The sequence below is a fragment of the Passer domesticus genome, chromosome 13 (assembly GCF_036417665.1).
Source record: "Passer domesticus isolate bPasDom1 chromosome 13, bPasDom1.hap1, whole genome shotgun sequence".
Classification (NCBI taxonomy): Eukaryota; Metazoa; Chordata; class Aves; order Passeriformes; family Passeridae; genus Passer; species Passer domesticus.
In genome coordinates this window covers 15,342,925-15,362,948 of record NC_087486.1, presented here as the reverse complement: position 1 = coordinate 15,362,948, position 20,024 = coordinate 15,342,925, and the positions used below count along the sequence as shown (strand labels likewise).

Genomic DNA, 20,024 nt, shown 5'->3' with positions numbered 1-20,024 from the left:
GTTTCCCTGGGGCTCTGAAGGTCCTGGGGCCATTGCAGTCTGTGTCCAGAGCCATCGCCCTCCCGCCTCCAGGTCACCTCCGTGGGATGGGACTATGGCCGCTCCCTTTCAACGCGGAATCCGGTGCAACAACCACGACATCCCCTGCTGCTGCTAACTGAGCATCTCGGCTCCCTTCCGCACTGCCTGGGCAAGCGAGGCTCTGCGAGCACAGATGCTTCAGGATCAGCCTCGAAAATAAACCCAAACAAGCACCTTTTGGAGCTTAAAGCGACTCCTCCTGGAAGCCACTGCAGGGAAAAGCATTTGTTTATTAACGAGAGGCAGAAGGGACAGGGCATGAAAGGCGGCTTTGTCTCCCCGGCCACTGCGTGTTCCGTTTGTCTCTATGTTAATGCCTTTCCTTCAGGTGTGCAGGGAATCTCGGGCACAAATCTCCCAGCTCCATAAAACCATCGGGCAAAGAGGAATCCCCGGCTCGCGGGCCCTGCGCATCGCGGAACCCCCGTGTCACCTGCAGCCGCCCCCGAATGAGCGCATCTTTGGTCTCTTTTGCGGGGAAAAGGGGGATTCTGCCAACGCCGGGGGGGCTGCCGAGGGGCCGGCTCCATGGCCGGGTGGAGGGAACGCGGTCTGCCTTCGTCCCCGGGGACCCCCAGGGACGCGGGGATCCCCGCCGCAGCGGGCATCCCCGGGGGGGAGTTCCCGGGCAGGGAATCACCTTTCCGGGGGGTGCGGGGGTCAGCATCCCGGGGGCAGGGGCAGCTGAGGGAGCATCCCGCCTCCTCCCCGCGCCGCGCCGCGCCAGTGCCTGTGCCGGTGCCGCGCCGGTGCCGTGCCCTGCCGTGCCGCTCCGTGCCGGTGCCGTGCCGCCCCGCGCCGTGCCGTGCCGTGCCGTGCCGTGCCGCCCCGCGTCGCGCCGCTCCGCTCCGCCCCGCCGCGCCCGCCGCGCCGCAGCCCCGCAGCCCGGCCCCGCAGCCCGGCCGCCGCCGCAGGGCCGGCGGGCAGCGAGCGGCAGCCGGCGGCATGAGGCGCGACCCGGCGCCCGGCTTCTCCATGCTGCTCTTCGGCGTCTCCCTCGCCTGCTACTCGCCCAGCCTCAAGTCGGTGCAGGACCAGGCGTACACGGCGGCGGTGGTGCTGGAGGGCAAGGTGCAGTCCGTGGGCCCCCCCGCCGGCGGCAATGACAGCCGCGGCGCCGGGCCCGCCGGGGGTGTCCTGGTCAAGGTGCTCGACCTGTGGCCCCTCAACAGTGGGGGGCTGCAGCGGGAGCAGCTCATCAGCGTGGGCTCCAAGGCGCCCTGCTTCAAAGTGAAGCGCAACCACCGCTACATCTTCTTCCTGGAGCCCACCGAGGAGCCGCTCGTCTTCCGCACCGCCTTCGCTCCGCTCGACACCAGCGGCAAGAACCTCAAGCGGGACGTGGCGCGGATCCTCTGCGCCGACTGCGGTACGGGCCGCGCCGCGGCGGCGGGGGGCGGCGGGGGGCGATGGCGGAGCGGCGGCGGGGGGCGATGGCGGAGCGGCCGCGGGGAGCGCTGGCCCGCGTCCCGGGCGGCCGCGGGGCGACAGGTCCGTACCGCTCGGACCTGAGGGGGACAGGTGCCCGGAGATCACCCCCCCCCCACTTCACCCCCAGCGGGCCCCGGGAGCCGCGCCTGCACCGGGGGAGATGCGGTGCGATGCGATGCGATGCGATGCGATGCGATGCGATGCGATGCGATGCGATGCGATGCGATGCGATACCGCACGATGCGTTCCGCGCGGCCCGGCCGCCGCAGCCGCGCTCCCCCCATCCCCCGGCCCCGGGGCTCCTGGCTCGCCCGGCTCAAGGTCCCGCAGCCCCGGGCCGGCGCCGCGCCAGCAGCGCAGCCCCGGGCCCGGCGCGGGGAGTGCCCGCAGCCCGCGGCCGCCCGGCGCTCGGCGGTGCCGCGGGGAGCCCGCGGTCCGAGCGCGGTCCCAGCGCCCCGGTGCCTCTCCCCTCGGGGTCCTCGGCCGTGGCAGCCCTGCCGGGAGAGCTGCCGGCCTGCGGGGGCTCCGGTGACTCCGGCCGCGACCCCCGCCCCGGGCGCGTTCCCCCCGCGGAGGGGCCGGGCCCGGGATGCGGGGCTGGGACAGGGCAGCGCTCCAGGTGTGCCCTAAGAGCCGGGAAGTTTTGCGTCTTCCAAAATAACGGCCTCGCGGGGGGAAGTTGGCTTTTCTTTTGTTCATTCCGCGCATTTTGGTGTCTCCGATCACGGCTCTCGTGCGGTGGATTGTGCTGCTCTTCCAGCACCTCTGCAAACGCGGTTATGAAATGACTTCAACGGGAAGTGCCCGCCGGAGCGTCCCTGCTTTTGTTCCTGGATTTTCCTTGCTGTCCTCTGGCGGGTGAACACCTGCGGAGGGCTGGGCGGTGGGGACCGGGCGAGGACAATGCCTGCATTTTCCCAGGGTTTGGATCTGAGCTGACAAAAATGCACGGCTGGCCCTTCATCCAGCCTGAATGCTGGATACTGTGTCACAAAATCTGGAGAAGGATGGTGTTAACCCGGAGAGCTCTGAGCGCTGTGCCCTCAGCAAGGGTTTGGATTCCCCGTGTTTACGAGGACATACAGGGTGTAGCTCCAGGGAACCCAGGCTCCCCACTCAATGTCAGTACACTGCATCCTCATCAGGTTAATTGGCCTTTTGCCTCATTAAAAACAAGGTACTTTGTCAAGTTATAGTTAGCTCTGTAATGACCATATGTGTCCTGCTCTGTGGTGGTTGTTGTTGTGGTATTACCTGCGTGTTTCTGGGGCAAATACTCCTCCATTCGGGACTGCTGACCCCGTGTTGTCAAAGCTAGACCTGTCTCTTTTTTTAGTTATCCAAAAGATAAATTTAGAAGCTTGCGTTTCCTGGGAGAAAGGTGGAACCTTGCATATCATAATATGTTGTTGAGGAAAATGGGCTAGGACTGTGTGCAAGAAAACTAATTTGGGAGACACTAATTTCATGTGCATCTGTATATGGGCCATCGTGGACAGAGAGGATTCAGTGAAAGAGCTGTGGTAGAGACAAGAGGAAAGTACATGGGGGAATTTCTCAGGACTGTGGTCTCATTGTCAGGGGAAAACACAGCAAAAGGTATGTAGCTTTTATTATTTTAATTTTTTTTTTTTTTTAATCAAAAGGGTTTCTGAACTTGTGCATCTCTGAGCAGCAGGGTTTGACTTGAAGGGGAATGGAGGCTGCTCCGTGGCATCCTGGCTCAGGCCCAAAGTGTTAATGTGTGGGCTGATGTAACAACAAGTTAAGGGTTGTCATTCTGTCGTGACACCTCCTTGGAGCTGATGCTTTTGTTTCTGTGTGGCTCTGACGGGCTCCCTGGCTGAGGGACACTGCAGATTGGTGGGAGCCTCGTCTCAGCAGAGCTCGATGGCAGATTCCAAAAGAAAAATAAAATCTGGTGGTTGGGAAATGTCATAGCTGTGGTTTGGTTTGCTGAAGATGAAATGGGAGTCTCAGCTTGCTGAACTGGTGGTTCCCTGAGCACTTCATGCTCTTGGTCCAGCTGGGAGGTTATTTCTGAAGGTGACTTTCCTGGCAGGATTTGTAGCACCTGAGCTGCTGGAAAGGTGTGTGAACTGGGAACCCACGGTTTGCCTTCCTGCTCTGTGGTTTGTGCTGGGAGGGGAGATGCAAAAGGATGCGGGGGTGTTTCCCATTCTTGCTGCTCATGGGGGTGTTGAGAACTCCAGAGCTGGCAGGGGGTGAATGTCCCAGCACGAGGAGCACTCTGAGGGACAGCTGGGCTGCAGCTGTGTGAGGGATGTTACAGAGCTGAGAGACAGATGCTGGGGTCACTTCTGAGTGGGAAGGGAGGACCTGGTGGCCCTGATCACTCCAATTCCCCCACTTCCAAAGATGGAGGCCTCACAGGACCATCTTCTCCCTGCTCTGGCTCTGTGCCTGGGTCTGTTTTCCAGTGATTCATCCCCTTCTCACTGGCTAAGATGCTGTGTGTCTCCTGCTCTTGCTGCGTGCCGAGGTCCGGGATGCGATGCAGGACTAGACCTGTGATGGGAGCATCCATGTCTCTCTCCAAGGAGCAGTCTCTGCTGTTTGCACATCTCACTTAGAGGAGAGAAAGTGGGTGCTGAGGCTCTGTATGGGACCCAGACCCTCTCTGTGCAGAGCCAGGAGGACTGAGGTGAGAGGAGGATGGCCAGGGGTGTGGGGGACAGAACAGGAATGCCAGTCTGGTGCCTGCTGTGTGTGGGGTCTGAGCTGGGCTGCTTCTTGTGTGCCCTCTGGGCAGAGATCCAGGGAGGGGGATCCTCGCTTTGGCCATCTCACTGCTGGGCAGGCTCTGAAGGCTGGAACATCCCCACCTGCAAACCCCAGAGGGGTGCAGTCTCTGCAGCTCTGCCCAGCCATGGTTTTCATCCCTCTGGCACACAGGGAGCAGCTGGTCCTGGGGCCTGGCATCCTGCAGGTCTCACCACCCACTTGTCCATCTTGAAACCTCTTTTGCACTGGGAGTATTATTGGTTTTTTTCATGCTGTTATATAACGATTCCTGTTATTGCTTCTCCTCCTGTCTCTTTTCTTTGTATCTTCTAGCTCCTTAATTTGGGATGGTCTCATATCTCCTTTGTGCCTACACGCACAGATCAAGGAGGAGGAAATAGGTGCAAGACACGGCGCTGGCTTTCACTGGTGAAGGAGCTGGTGGCATTATCCCCACTGGAACAGCTCCTGATCTGAATCCATAAGGGGCTTGTGGTCCTCATCCTCTGGGTCTTTAGGGGTAGCTTGTGTCAGCATCTCCTTCCCACTCCGCATGAGTCCTCTCTACCCTGTGAAATATTTACGTGCAGATATTTTGCACACAGGAGAGTGGGGATTTAACCTGTCCAGGCCCTGATCTCTGCTTTCACAGAGGAACAAATGTCCTTCTGCCTCCATATGCAGCGATTTGCAAAGTAGCTTTAATTAGAGCTGGTATGTCTCCTGAAGCACCTCACCGAAAACGCTGCTGAGCTCCAGGACGAGGTCTGCCACTCGCCTGTAGGATTAGCTAGCTTAGCCTGGGCAGGTAATCTGGTGGTGGCAGATCCCTGGGAGGATTTGCAGGCAGAGGACCTGTTGTTGTAGCTGGTACTTCTTGTGAGATGAGGTATTTATTTTATTTCCAGTCCGAAGGTGTCTCGGTCCCAGTGGCAATCAGGAAGGTGCTGGGGCTATGGCATTGGCCTCAGTGGCCACCTGATACTGGGAGCTGTTTATCCTGGGGCCAGGTTGGTTAGAGCTGGCCTGTGAGGGGAGGAGAGAGGTCGGATTTTGAAGTGCCCGCTGGAAAATACAGCCCTTTGGATTACAGTGTAGGTGTTGCTGCCTGAAATAGCACTGGCAACTTTGGACCAGCAGCTCATGCAAAAATATCCCTCTTCACTATCCTGCAGATCATTGGAAGCCAGGCAGGCTCAGGGGAGGGCTGTGGGTGGGCTCCAGCCGCTGGTGATGGTACTCTCCCTTCATCCCAGGACAGCTGTGGAGCACAGAGCAGTAAAGCTGGATTTTCTCACACACCACCTTGCTAATTAGAGCTGTCTGAAACTGTTTCTCACCACCTTCAGAAAAATCACACTTCTTTGGGTTTGCAGGAGAGCAAAAACTTCCTTCTTGCCTTGAGTTTCTGCAGATGGGGAATGGTCACTGTGCTGCAGACAGCTTTGACCTCTCGCAAGGGTGGCACAATTCTGGGTGCTCTCTCAATCCTCTCATACAGGATTTGGTCTGGAGTGGACCTGGGGTGGCTGGCTCCTCGTGGTCAGGTCAGCTCCTTGTCTTCCAGACGAGCCATCCAGGAACTGGGGACTGGAACTGGAGAAATTTGCTCTGCTGAAGCTGCAGGTCCAAGTGTCTTCAGTGGTGCCTGACACAGAAACAGAGTTTTTCCCCTCCCAGACATGTGCCATGTGTGGAGCAAAGCCTGGCTAGTTTCAGTCCCCCTTTCAGAAATGTTTGACTAAATAAAGCATCTCCCCAAGGATCTCCATGAGTAAGATGAGACTAAAACAGCTCCTGAGTGATCCCAGCAGTGCTGATTTCTGTGTCTAGGGCTGCTCCATGCCCAGCCCAGGCCCCAGCTGCTGTTGGTGGCTCTTTGTGCTCTGGCAGCTGACAGCCCTTAGATATGGGCCCTGAGGCAGAACGCCCTTTCTAAATCACAGGCAGCACCTTGACTTGGGTTTGGATCTGGATCAGAAACTGGTGCATGCTTGGGAGCACAGAGGCAATAAACTGCATCACCAGGCAAAAAGGGAGCCATGCTCTGCCACAGCTGAGCTCCCCGCTTCGCTTGGGCTGCGTGAGGTGCACCATGGGCACCAGGGCCTGGAGCCTTCGCTTGGCACACCCAAAATCTGCTGCAAAGTGCCACAAGGGCTGGGTTTTGGTACCGTGCTGCTGGGCTGAGGGTGCCTCTCCCAGCAGACTGGAGGGGGTGGCCAGTTCCCCCGCGCATGTGACACGGCTCCTGCGCAGAGCGGCTGCTGCTTTGCCAGGTTTGGGGCACTGCATGCTGCTGCTGGAGCCGCCTCATCTCCATCCCCCTCCCGAGTCAATGTGTGACGCTGCTGAGCGCAAACGAGAGCTGTGCTGGCCCTGGCACGGCACCTGGGCTTGCCCAGGTCAGCCGTGCTGGCCCAGGGCAGGTGGCGGTGCAGATTCAGGGAGAAACCCGGAGAACTCGGCCAGGAGGAGCTCGGGAGGCTGATCCGAGCGGGCAGCAGGTTTGGGAGGCTGCGAGCCCGTGGGCGACTCTGGTCGTCTGAGGAATTGTCACTGCAGAGGAGCCTGAGCGACAAAGTGCTGGGAGGTGAGGAAGTGCCTCCGCTGAGCCGGGAGCTGCCGGGGCTGTCTGGCAGCTCCCGTGGGCGCTCCCGTGCCCGGTGCGCAGCGCGGTCAGCGCTGCCGGGAGCTGGGCTGGGCGCAGCAGAGCTTCGGCACATCCTGCCCCTCTCCGCGGCGCAGAGGAGGCTGCCAGGAGGCGAGTTCACCCCTCCCCAAGCGCTGTCCGCCCTGCCGTGCCCAAAGGGCGCCGCTGGAAGGCGAAGGCAGTGCCCCGCTCCCCGGCGAGGTGTTCCCTGCGCTACTGTGAGCTGCTCTGTGCGGGGCGGATGGCAGGGGACGCCTGCCCTCGGCGGGGGCTCGGCGGATGGGGAGGCTCTGGAGGAAGCTCATCTCCCTGGAAACTTTGGCAGCCAGGCGCCTGCTTGCCTACCGGGTTGGGTGTGCAGCAGTCGAACCCCAGCACCTCTCAGCACTTGACGTCTCCACCCTGGGGGGAGGTGGAGAGGTCTGCCAGCTGCCCAAAAATTTGGGGATAGAGTACTGAGCCTGCAAGGGTAGGCTAGAGATCAAAAGGCAGATGAATCACCGTGCTGCTCTTTCTCCGCTGGATGATCATGCTCCCAGAGCTTGGCTGCTTGCAGCTTGGCTGTGTGATGCAAAGGCTGGGCTGAAGGGCCAGTAGAAACTGCTCTTGTTGAATCCCCATGGTCCAGCTCCATTGTGGATAAGACCCTAACCAGTTCTGGAGGATGGAAAATATGAGGTACTCCAGAGATTGGTCCTAGAGGGGAGCACATGATTTGCATCTTGAATGTTGTAGCTCAGGGACAAGGTTCTTCTGCCCACAGCAACTCTCCTTGGCCTGGACAGTCCTTGAATTCTCTTTGTGGCAGTTGATGGCCACAGTGGCTCTCTCTGGTCCCCCCACCTGCCCCACACCCATTGCCTCAGCAGGACAGTGCCTTCCTTCCCTGTATTCCTGTCACTTACTGTTTGCTGGCCTCTGGAGGGCAACTGAGTTCATCCTTGCAGGCTGTAGCCTGTGTTCTGGTTTTGCAGGGGTAACACTTCATCCTTGGTGACCTCCTGGGCAGAGCTGGCTGCTGCTGTCTCTGGGCACAGCACCTCTCTGTGACGGGACACACGTGCCTGATGAGTAGGGACGTGTCACACTTGTGACAGAGCACTCGGCTCCCACCCTGCTGCCCCTCTCTCTTTCCCTGTCCTGACGTGAGGGAACTGTCCTTCACCTTCTTGATGAAGGTGAGAACTCTGGGAAAGCCTTCCCAATGGGCTCAGGGCCTGGAAATGAGCCTGTAGGATCTGCGGGTGAGAGCAGAGCCTCAGGGCTGATGGAAAGCTCATCTTGGATGTGATGGTTTTCTAGGGCAGGTCTAGATGGGCAGTGCTGTGCCTGATGGCTTGTGGAAAGGCTGAGGAGGATGGGAATGCTTTGCAGAGCCTGTGGAAGGACACACTGTACTGCTTAGTGGGAGAGCCAGCCAGGTGCTGCCAATGTGGGGTCGGAAGGCAGGTATTTGCAGTCATTATAATCAATCACTGCTCGTCCACTTTCTCTAATGGCTTGGTAATGATGAAATGCTGCTCAGGAGCCTCTCGGTGGTCTCAGGGCAGGCAGATGGCTTGGCAGGAGGGTAGGGACTGGAATGAGGTCTGCTTTCTGGGCTGCCTCAAAGCTGGCAGCGATGCGCGAGCCCTGGCTGCTGCCCTGGCCGGAGCCTGTCCCTGCTGGACCCTGCTCCCACTGCTTGGGGTGGGCAGCCCTGGGCAAACCAAGGGAGATCAGCATCGGGAACAGCCTTCACTGCCAGCCCGAGCCAGTGGGATGTGGCCTTTGCCATCAGGCAGAGGTGTGTGGGTGTGTGATTAGCAAAACGCTCATTAGCGCTGGGAGTGTGACAGGGAGCATGAGCCCTAGGTCAGGATGCCCTGCCTGGGAGTCAGATCTTCCACAGGGGTCCATGGGATGGTAGTAACAGCAAGGGTAGGAGTGAGTGCTCCTCACCCTGGTCTGGACCTGCTGCTCTAGGTGTTCCCCTCCCACCCCTCCAGTCTTCCTCAGCTGCCCTTCCATGTGTCTTGGTGCAGAGGAGAAAAGGAGTGTGGACGTGTTTGGCTGAGCCTCCCCATGGCTGCTCTCAGCCTTCAGCCAGGCTGGCACGGGCTGGGAGTCCAGCTGAAGTCAGCAGCATCCCTGGGCAGATCCTCTGCCATGTGGGGTCTCAGCCACCTTCTCCCTGTATCTCTGCTGGGAGAAGGATCTGTCTTCCCATCCTGGCTGCATGGGGAGCTGCCTGCTGAGGCTGGTGGGATCTGGGGAACATCAGGGACTCCTCAGGGGTGATGGGACACTCACTGCCTGCCTGGGCTGGAACGAAGCAGAAATTTTGTCCTTGGGGGACCTGGCATGGACAGCTTTGAGAAGACCTGGAGGCCCTTTCTTACAGCACTGGAGAGCCTGAATCCCACAGACACATCCCCAAACATGCAGAGCTGAGGCAGCAAGAAGGAGCTGGAGGAGTTTCCCTGCCAGGTCCTTCCTGCAGCTCCTGGCTTGCCTTGGCACTCTCTGTGTGCACGCAGAGTGTGTGCATCACCCATTCCAGCAGCAACACACACAGCCCTGCTGATGGGCAAGCATCAAACGAGCTCCATCCCCCAATGATGCCCTGACCTTGAGCATTCCCAGAAGATGTCTTGGTGTCGGTAAATGGGGCTGCAGCTGGGGTGGAGGTCTGGGGTACACCAGGATTGCTCTTCTCTGCACTTTCTTCCTAGGTTGGTAATTTGAGCTGGTCTTCCTGGTGTGGGGGACACAAGAGGCTGGATGGCTGGTGGTTTGTAGGGTGGCTGTCATTCTGTCTTGGATATTCAGGCACAACAGCAGCTGCAAGTTCTGGCAAATGCTGCAGAACCCACAGGCCAGATGATGCCCAAGTAGGATTACAGGGAAGGAGGGGAAAACCTAGTAGGGGTCAGGGGCTGACCTAGTAGGGTATTCTGGTGGATTTGGGAGGCTCAGAGGCAGCTGAGATTCTGGAAAAGGCCTTGAGGGTTTTGAACATTGGGTAGGATATAGCAGTAGATGTAGAATGGTTTGGATGGGAATTAGGATTTTTTCTATACCTACAAGAACTGGGGTGCTGATGGGAGGCAGCAGGCAGGGGGTCACCCAAAGGTCCTTCTTGCTCCCAGAGCCTCACTGCAGGGTGCTGTGGGGCTCTGAGGGGAGCCCAAGGCCATTCCTGCATGTACAGCAGGGTTGGGGTGCAGCTGCTGATTCTGCAGCTCCCCAGATACCTCAGTGCCAGAAGGGATGGGTGAGGCACAGCCTGTGCTGAGGCAGTGCTGGGTGTTAGCCCCAGGAGAGGTGTGCTGTGATCAGTAACTCCTCTGACCTCCATCACCTGGAGCATGAGAAGGAGCTTTGTGGCACATCCAGCCCGTTCAGTGTAGGGATGTTCTGGGTGGGGGCTGCTCTCAGGGCGGGGGTGCTGGCCACACCAGGGGTGTTTGTGTGGCTTCGTGTCTGGAGGGAAGCAAGGCAGGCAAAGGGGCTGTGCTCAGAGACTTGGTTCAGGTCCCATCTGTGCCACCGACCACAGGAAAGCTTCTTAGCATCCCCACGCTGTGATTCCCTGCCTGGCAAGCAGGAAGGATGCTGCTTTGTGTGCTTTTCTAGGGAGCAGGCAGAAACTGGTGGTGCGTTGGGTTCCCAGCAGTGTGTCAGCACCAGAAACCACCAGAAATGGAAACAAACCCCTCCCCTCCCTCCAGCAGCGGCCACTGATGCACCTCAGCACCATCCAGTGCCCGGGGTGTGGGCTGTCCCTCTGCCAGCTGCTGCCCTGTGGGCTGGCAGACCTGGCTATGAGGGAAGCAGACCCTGCAGGGGTTCTCTAGGCAGCTGGGGGCATCTGAGTCGGTGTTTGGGGTTGGAGCCCACCAACCTTATTCCTGAGAAGGGTCTGCAAGAGACCTGCAAAAGATCAGCCAGCAGAGTGTTGTCTCTCCTTGGGGGGCCACCTGGTTCAAATGTTTCCCAGCCAAGTTCAGCTCCCAGCAGAGGTGTTAGAGCCACAAGGACAGAAACTCATGGTGCCCAGCCCTGCCTCTGATCTGCAGCAGCACACTCCATCTGTGTGGGGGAGCTGTGGCGTGTGAGGAGAGGATTTCTGTCAGTCCATTCCTGGTGACATGCAGGCTTCTGGCGTCCAGGCTGTTTTCCTGGTGCTCGGCACTAGCTGGGAGTACACGGATCCCCGAGGGCACTCGATGCTGTGTGATGGTGTGGAGAGAGGATTTCCCAAGCTGCTGGAGGGCTGAGCAGCTCTGTGGTGCTCGCTGTGATGAAGGATGCTCGGGTGAGGCAGCTGCTCTGTGAACTTCTCTAGCTGCTGCACGGAGCTGAGAGATCAGGGGTGTGTTTTGTGGCTCGAAATGACCCTTAGGGCTGCCAGCAGGACCCATTCCCCAGTCCTCTGGGCTGCCACGTGTCACTTGGCAGGTGATCCAAGCCCATCCAGGCAGGGTTTTCTTCAGCAGGCTCTTCCCAGGGAGAGCACAGACAAGTGCACTGTGTGCCCGTGCTGAGGCAGCGAAAGCAGGGGCCCTCCTGCCTCGGGCTGCAGACGGCTCCAGGCCTCTCCTTCCTTCCCCAGCACCGCAGGCGGGGTCACCTTCTGCTCTGTGTCGTCAGGGCAGGGGCAGGGAGCCCCGAGCTGTCACGCCAGGACAGCACAGGTGCAAGGAAGCGGAGGGAATCCTGCCTGCAGTGTGACACACCTGTGGAGAAAACAGCTGAGTGTGCCAAGAGCACACCTGACGTCACTGCAAGCAGACAGGTAACAGGGAATAAAATCACTGCAGGAAGGAGGCTCCGGATGCTTCTTTGAGCAAGGAGAGGAAATGCCTTCCTGTGGCGAAGTGTGACACTGGCTGATAGGTGATGAGACCAGCAAATGTCATATTTAGGTGTTAAAGCATCCAGGAGAGGAGCTGGTAACTCCCAAACCATAAATAGATGAAGAAGGCTCTGGCTTTAGAAGGGCAGATGGGCACACTGGAAGGGGCACTTTTGAAACATTCCTGCTGGGAGGATGGCTGTGGTTTTCCCTCGCTGGCTGATGCTGACACTTGCCTGTTATCCATGTTGGATGTTGGCTGCAAGTTTGCTGCTGCCAGCAGGAGCTTCCAGGGCTGGAGGTGGCTCCTCAAGCCATGGTGCCAGACAGCTCTGAGCTGGGGAGAGGGGCCTGGTGCTCTCCTGTGCTCTGGATGCTGGGAGGCGTGTGCTGTGTGTGCTCTGGTGTAGGGTGGCACCTCTGGGAGAGGTCACTCAGTCCCTGCCCCTGCACAGATGTCTGCAGGCCTTGTGAGCCTTCCTTGTGGGAAGAGGGACGCTGAGGCCTCGTGGGTAGAGCTGCTCTCCAGCTGGGGTGTTTCCTTATGTTGCACAAGGTTTACTGAAAGCCTCGTGTGAACCTGCTGGGAGGGGGTGCAGGGATGAGCTCCTTTTCCCATCATCTCTTCTGTAACTCGGTGTCCTTTCCAGTCATTCGGCCTTCAGGGAATTTCCCACCCCTCGGGCCGTGTCCCAGAGCCAGGAGAGCAGGACCAGCCCCTTCCTCCCCTGGGCAGGCACTCCAGCCCTTGGTGCTTCCCTTGTGGGGTGTCAAATCAAACCTGACCTGGAGCACAGCAAGCTGAGCCCTGCCAGGCTCTGCCTCTGGCCCAAGGGGGCTGCAGAGCCCACGGTGTCTTGTTCCAGGGTGAAGTGGGTCAGTCCAGGGGTCTTTCCAGAGATCCCAGCAGCACTGGAGCTCTCCTTTGGGCTGGGGGCGTGAGGAGCAGGCTCAGCCATGTCCCACTCTGCCAGCCCTGTGCCTGCTGGCACCAGGAGCAAAACCTGGTGCCACAGCACAGCTCCAGGCATGGCACACCTGCAGGGGTCAGGGGAGTGGGCAGTGCCCGTGGGAGGACCACGCACTGGGCATCTCCTGCTAAAAACTGGTTGTACCCGTGTGTGGTGCTCCCAGGAGAGATATCAGATCAGTGTGGAGCCTGTGGAGCACACATCCGTGTCCCTGGGGCAGAAACCTGGCCAGCAGTGGGGCCTGGAGGCTTGGAGATGTTTGCTGTAGCAGACACACACCTGCCAGCAAGTGGGGCTGGGAGCAGGATTTTATCTGGAGCAGTTTTATGCTGGGCTGAACTCATCTTCTGTGGGAGAGTGGGGGAACAGCAGAAGTGGGGGGGTCATCCTTTAGCTGCTGCACCTGAGGGGAACCCTCCTCCTGGAATTCTTATTTTCATGGATTATATTCTTCAAAATAATGGGGTTTTTTTCTCCCCTCTGTAACGGATGACACGGGAAACCCTTCTGCAAGGAAGTAAATTCTGCCTGTCACGGTGGCTTTCATTTGGCAGTGTTGAATTTCCTTCCATGCTGCTGTTGTCTTTCTCTTTTCCCCTTTCTCTCCCGCCCACACACACTCTTTTCCATCGTACATCCTCAGCTTTCAGAATGATAATTGCAGCTGAGTGAAGAAAACCCTAACGTGTTTTGAAGGATGGCTTCAGTGCCTTTTTCTGCAGTGTTCTCTGAGTCTGCACCCTGTTTGAAAATGTGAAGGTGTTTCAATGACCTTTTTTTTCCATTTAGACCTATTTTTTGAGGATATTTCCTGCAGGTTCCTGGAAAGCTCCTTCTTTCCTTTCCCAAAAGCAGCTGGGTGAGCTGTGGGGGCTCAGTCAGGAGAAAAGGAGGCTCAGGGAGGACCTTCTTGCTCTCTGCAAATCCCTGACAGGAGGGGTGGACCTGGGGGGGGGTGGGGTTGGTCTCTTCTCTCAGGTAGCAAACAGCCTCAAGGTGTGCCATGGGTGGTTTAATATGGATATTGGGGAAAATTTCTTCACTGAAAGGATGGTCAAGGCTTGAAACAGGCTGCTCAGGGCAGTGGTGGAGTCATCATCCTTGGAAATGTTGAAAAAATGTGTAGATGTGGCACCTGGGGAGGTGGTTTAGTGGTGAACATGGTGGTGCTGGGTTAAGGGTTAAACTTTCTGATCTTACAGCTCTTTTGCAACCGTAGCCATTCTGTGATTCCACTCATGGTGGGACTGCAAGCACAGTGATGCTTCTCCCATGCACCATGTTCTGGGACAAGCAGGACGGAGGAGGCCAAGAGCCCTGCTGGGGACTCTGGCCCAGCCTAAAGCTGCTGCTCAGACCTCTGTGAGGATTGTGCAGAGGGGCTGTGCCCTGCTGACCACCACTGCCAGCCTGTGAGCTGCTGCCCCAGGTGCTCCCTTGGCCCAAGCCATGGGCCACAGGCTGTGTGTGCCCCACGCTGTGCTGTGGCCAGAGCAGCCCTTCCCAGCCCAACACTCTGGATGTGCTTTGGAGAGCTGCCAGACCAGCAAACCCACGCTGGCCATGGCCATCCCACACTCACAGCTGAGTCTGGCTTGGCAAAAGGTGCAGGATGCTTCAGAGAGCAGTGGAGAGGGAGAAGTGGGAGGGGAGAGGCCATGGCGGGCAGGTGGCTGTGGTGTCTCAGTGCATGAGGGCTGCCCTCCCCTGCCACTGACCCTTCTGTGCCTGGGCTGCTGCAGCGGGAGCTCCCAGGGGATGTTGGCAAGGTAGCACTGTGGCTGCTGCTTTGGCTTTGCATCCCTCTCAGTGGAGATCAGAGTCCTTGGAGAAGCCTTCAGAGCCTCATCAGTGTCACTCTGCTGGTAGCTGAGACAGCTCTGTGCTTCAGGGTGAGACGTGCTCAAAGGCAAAAATACCCTGGGGCAACCCGGGGAACAGAAGCCATCATCAGCTGGAGCTGAACAGTGTCGGGTGACCTTTTTTCTCCCTTGAGCAGTCTTGCTCGAGGGAAGTGGAGGACCCTTGATGCTGAGCTGCTGCACTGAGGCACCCAGCAGCGTGTTCTGTGTGTCAGAAGCTGCCTGCAGCGTGCGCGGGTGTTCATGGCAGGGAAATGAGGCAGCTTTGCCACAACCTGTTCCCAAACCTTCTCTAGTTCCACCTGGCTGCTTACCCAGCCGGCAGAGGCAAGGGAACAGAGCCTCCTGCCCATGGATGTGGGGATATTTCCCTCCCCTCCCCCTGCAATCAGATGCTTGCAGAGCAGAGCTTGCACTCCATCAGACGTGGGTGTCTATAAAAAGCCTCCCTGGGGTTGCGATTGGGTGGGTTGGCTGTGCCACGTGGTTTCTCGTAAGGCCTGTGTTGCTGAGCAAGTGGCATTCCACTTATTTTTGGCATTAATAGTCTTTAGTTAATACATAAATTCAGCTTAAATTCTGGATGGAGAATAAATCCCAAGTGGAGGCTCTGCTAATAAGACGACAGACGCTTCGGGGAGCCTGGGACGCCTGTCAGCGGAGCGGCCGCGGCTGTGAGACCCAGAGCAGCAACACGAGCGCCTGAAAAGTTACCACCAGTTTCTGACTGAATTACACAAGGATTAGGCAGGTGCCTGAGGTGAGCTCTAGCCTTAACTGCTGGAGCTGAACTCATTACAGCAAACGCCCCAGTGAGATCCCCCATCCCGCCTGGCACGTGGAGGGAAGGAGTCAAAGCCTCAGTTTAGGTCTGAGCACTGCAGAACACCCTCATCTCTGCACTCTCCTGACAGGCAGACCTAGCCTGAGGTCCTCTGCTCTGCTTCACTCTTGCTGACCCCCTGTCAGTCCTCCCAGGCTTCCCCACATCCTGGTGCATCCCAAGGGACCTTCACCCCAGGTCTGGGTGTGTTGAGGGCTGTGTCCCAATGGCTGTGTCCTTCCAGAGTCATACATCCCTGTGAGGGCCTGGCAGGGAAAACCATGGCCAAGCCATGCAGAGTGTGGGACCTCAGAGCTCTGACCTTGGGCTTTGCTCCATGGCTTGCTGCTGTCCCTGAAGGAGGGTCTGGAGATGCCAGCACGCTGTTCCAGGGTTTTGTGGCTTGTTCTCCCCAGGGCTGTGCAAATGTGGCAGAATGGAGGGTCCCAAGCCTGAATTCACCATGCCCATGATGGTTTTCAGGGTCAGGGTTGGAGCTGACTTGTGTCCCTGCCCCAGCAGGCCCTGCTCAGCAGCATCAGTACCTGGTGCCTTGCTCACCCTCGTGCTGCCCACCACACCTACACAGGGGGCTGCTGGTGGCTCTGCAGCCCAGCAGGGGAACAAACCCCTCCTCATGTCCTTCCCATGACCATGCTGGAGCTGTTTTGTGCCTGTGTCAGACTGACAGGCCAAGAGGGATGTGCTCACTCCCATCTCCAGCAGCCTCCTGAGGTCTTCCCCACTTTTATCTGCTGTAAGATGAAATTCAGAATACTTTTTGAGAAATGCCCTTGTGAAGAAGAAGCTTTCCAGGAACCTTTCCAGGGGTGCTGCACTGATGGTGTGCCAGCCTGTCCCACTCCAGCCCTTCCCTGTCCCTTCCCTCAGAGTTGGGGTGCAGGGTGTGTGCCACTCTTAGGGGCAGGTGTCCAGGTGACTGGGCCACAAACCCCATGGCTAAGGGGTGGCTTGCCAGCACCTGACAGGGTCCTCATTGTATTTTCACGAATTTCAACTCTTACCAGAGCTGAAAAGGAAAGTTATCCAGGTTTTAGAAGAACACCATTTGGTCCCAGTCTCTCCTTCCTCACCTTGTGCATGAGGTCAGTCCCTACATGTGCAACACTTTAACACCTCGCAAGGAAGCAAAGAGTTTAAAGAAATTTTCAAGCCTCAGATCTGGGGAGCTTCAGGTTTCAGTTGCAGTCAGGACTGATATTCCAGCACTGGCTTCATAAAGTGGGGAGAGTCAGAGGGAATTCCTTTCCCCATGTTCTTCCCTGTGCATTTCCGTCTCACCCTGCTTCTTTCATCTGCAGTTTCCATCTGAAGGAGTGACAAGGGAAATCTGAGTTTTGTTTTTGGGAACAAGGGTTTGGAGCCACATTGTTTTCCCATATTTTTGGTTCAGGGGAGGTGGGGCTCATTTCAAAGCCTGTGTGTTGCAGCTGGGAAAGCCCTGGCTGGTGGGACTGGTGGTTACCCCGGATTCACAACATGAGGGGGTGAAGTCCCAGCTGCAGCCTCTGGGCAAGGTGTAACAACCAGGAGGCTCTGTGCAGAGCTGTGGGTGGATGCAGCTATTCCTCTCCTCTCTTCCCCCACATCTGTGTTCCCATCTGGGACCTGCCTTGGGGACGCATCACGCTGCAGTAGGAGCTGCAGCATGAGATGATGCGGGGGCGGCCCTGGGATGCTCCTCTCTTGGAGCAGGGGCCTCAGGGAAGTAAGTGTGTGTGTGTGTGTGTGTCCCTGTGCTTGTGCCAGAGGCTTCCTTTGGAGCCAGAAATGATCAGTGCTGGAGGCTGGGGGGGTGGGAGGGAGGAATCCCGGCATCTTCCTACCCAGTAGCCAGCAAATAGACTCTTAGGATTGGCCGTTGCTAGGCGCAGGGCTGGCCAATGGCTGCAGAGTGGTCCAGGCACGGCCGGGACATCCTGGCTGGGGCTGCCGCCCGTGTCCCGAGAGGACAAACCCTGGCAAGGGGCAGCAATGCACAGGAGGGAGCATCTGGCATGCAGAGTGAGTCCAGGCTGAGCAGAGCTGCGGGGTTTTGTGCCTTGGTTTCTTCCCCCCAGCCACTCCCCTCTCTGCTGACCTCTGGCCCCTTTGAATCCGAGTCCCTCCATCACCACCCCGTGTGTCCCGAGCCCTTGGGAAGGTGAGAGTCCTCCCCACCCCTCTGTTCTGCCCCAGAGAGAGCTGACAGTGAGGTGGTTCTCACCTGGAAAAGCCCAACAACAACTCTCTCAATAAACCAGCACTGAATAAGGCAGAATAAAGAGAGTATCTAGTGAGTAAATAAAACATCCTTCCAGATGCTGTGCACCCACTTTTGTGCAGCATCAGACAGACTCTGGGCAGATTTCTCCCATGTCTCAGAGCAGATCCAAGCCAGGGAGGGAATCTCTCCCTTTTGGTCATTCATTATATAATTTCCTTCCAAGAACACAACTGTCAAGGGTGTTCTCACAAGGACTCCTTGCTGCACTGTTAAAAACAGGCAGGACACACAGGTGGTTCATCTGCTGTGCCTGAGTGGGAGCTGCCACGGGCTGCAATATCCTGCTGAGCTTTTCCCATGGGCAAGGCACGTGTGTGGCACAGCCTGGAATGTGCTCAGTACGTCCAGCACAGCCCAGCACAGCCCGGCCATGGGTGTGCTCAGCTCATAGGTGCACCATAATTCCTCAAGGCACAGTGGTCTCCTGCTCAGCATCAATGCACTCCAGGGGCTGAAGCACTCCTGAAATGTAGAATACAAGCAAAGGATGGGAAAACAGCTGACAGCTTTGGGAGAGAGCAGCCTCTGTGACCAGTCCCAGCTCGTGATGGGTTTGGATTAGCTGTGGAATCAGGGCAGGGGATGTGGGGAGCAGCACAGGCAGGGCCAGCCAGTCCTGCTCTGCCTTTGCTCTGTCACTGTCCCTGCTCCGTGGGGCTGCACTAATCCCCGCCAGGAAAAGCAGGGAGGGAGCTGCGCTTTGATGGAGACAAGGAACGGTTTAGAGGGAATTAGAAGGGATTTGTGTTGGTGGAAGAAAACACAGTAAGCGTGGCTGGCCTGGCCTGGGTCAGGGCACTGGGCTGTGCAGGGGGCTCGCCCTGAGGAGCTGCTGTGATGGCAAGGGGGCTGCTCACCAGAGTTCTCCTTAAAGCCACTGTTCCCAGAAGTGTACAACTGCACATGAATCTTATCTTGTAGAAGTTTTATGGTGACTGGAAGAAGCTTGAGAGGATGAACAAGCAAAGCTCATTCCATCTGGAGATGAGTGAAAATGCCCCAGCATTTATTTAGTATCTTTTCTGTGCGCTTGAAATTCACCTCCCAGCTTTAGGTTGTCCATCTCTCAGTTCTGCACTGCTTTGAACTAGCTACAAGAAGAACCCAAAAATGTCTGTCTGCAGGTCTCACTGAAGATTTCTCCCAGTTAAAGCTTGGTTCCAGTTAGACCATGCCATGCTTGCTGTGGGTAGCAGCATCCATCACTGGCAGCTCACAGTCTGTCGCTCCCCCGTGCAGCATTGTCCCTCCTGGCTGGCGCTGGCTCTGCTGCCTGTGATGAGGCAGGACGTGGGATGGACAGGCTGCAATCCACCCTTCTGGGAGCCTCCAGGGGCGCACAGGCATCAACTGCTCCTCTTGGCTGGCCTGGACAGGAGGCAGAGGTGGTGCTGATCCCCAGCACTCGGGTTGCTAATGGCTGTGGAAGCATCCTGCTGGCCCGGCAGGTCTGGCTGCCGCCCCTAGCTGTGTCTCTGCACCAGCAGCTGGCCCGAGCTCGTGGAGCAGTTTCGCTTCACAGCTCCGAGAGCGCCAGGACGTGGCAGTGTCTGCAAAACCACGGGCAGCTGCTCCCGAGGATGCAGGGAGCGGCGGGTGGAGATGCTGACAGCATCTCAGCTGCCCCGGGCTGCTGCAGGCACCACTGGCACCTCGCAGGGCACAGAGCTCCCAGCCTGTCAGGGAGATGGTCTGAGCTCCCCGTGGGGGCTGGCAGGACTTGCTCACTCAGGAATCACAGGCTGGTCCTGGCAGGCAGGGATTTGGGATGCAGCTGGACTGTGGTTTTTTTTATTATTTTTGTTTTGTTTTGTTTTGTTTTGTTTTGTTTTGTGTGAGACGGTATTTTTTGTTTGGATTTAGATTTTTATTAGTTTTTATTTATGTTACAGTTTTATGAACTGTGAGTTCTATAGTGTTTTATTCTAATAAACTGAAAATAGAGATGTGTTTTTAATAAGGTTTTTAAAGGATAAATTGTTTAATTAAGAAACGATACTTAAATTAGTTTTATTTTTAACTTAATAATTCACTATTTGTGGTTTGTAAGTCATCTGGGCTTTCACCCCAGTTTTGTGTTGCAGGGGCAGAGTCTGGGGGTGCCCCATGTCCCAGCTGCTGGGCAGTGCTGCACTGCAGAGTTTTCCTCCTGCACTGAAAGGGATAGAGAGGGGAAGGGCAGGAACCTGCCTCAGGGGCCAGATCTGCTGTCCTCAGGGGGTCTGCAGTGAGAGCTCTGACAGGGTGCTGGGAGGTGGCCCTGTGCTCTGCTCTGAGCACGGGGAATGCCCCTGCTCTGCTTCCTGCACTTTTGGGAAGAGATGGCAGGAC

The 20,024-nt window shown here is 57.4% G+C and overlaps 1 protein-coding gene across 4 annotated transcripts in view; it reads left to right on the top strand.

Annotated features, from left to right (window-relative positions):
* The first annotated feature begins 561 nt into the window (after positions 1–561).
* Positions 562–20,024, top strand: part of NRG2 (neuregulin 2) — a 154,730-nt gene continuing 135,267 nt past the window's right edge. For all 4 annotated transcript variants that reach the window (XM_064388286.1, XM_064388284.1, XM_064388285.1 and 1 more), the window contains exon 1: positions 562–1,450. In XM_064388286.1, coding sequence (XP_064244356.1) covers positions 610–1,450 — 841 coding nt within the window. In that variant the 5' untranslated portion in view covers positions 562–609. The remainder of the gene's footprint in view (positions 1,451–20,024) is intronic.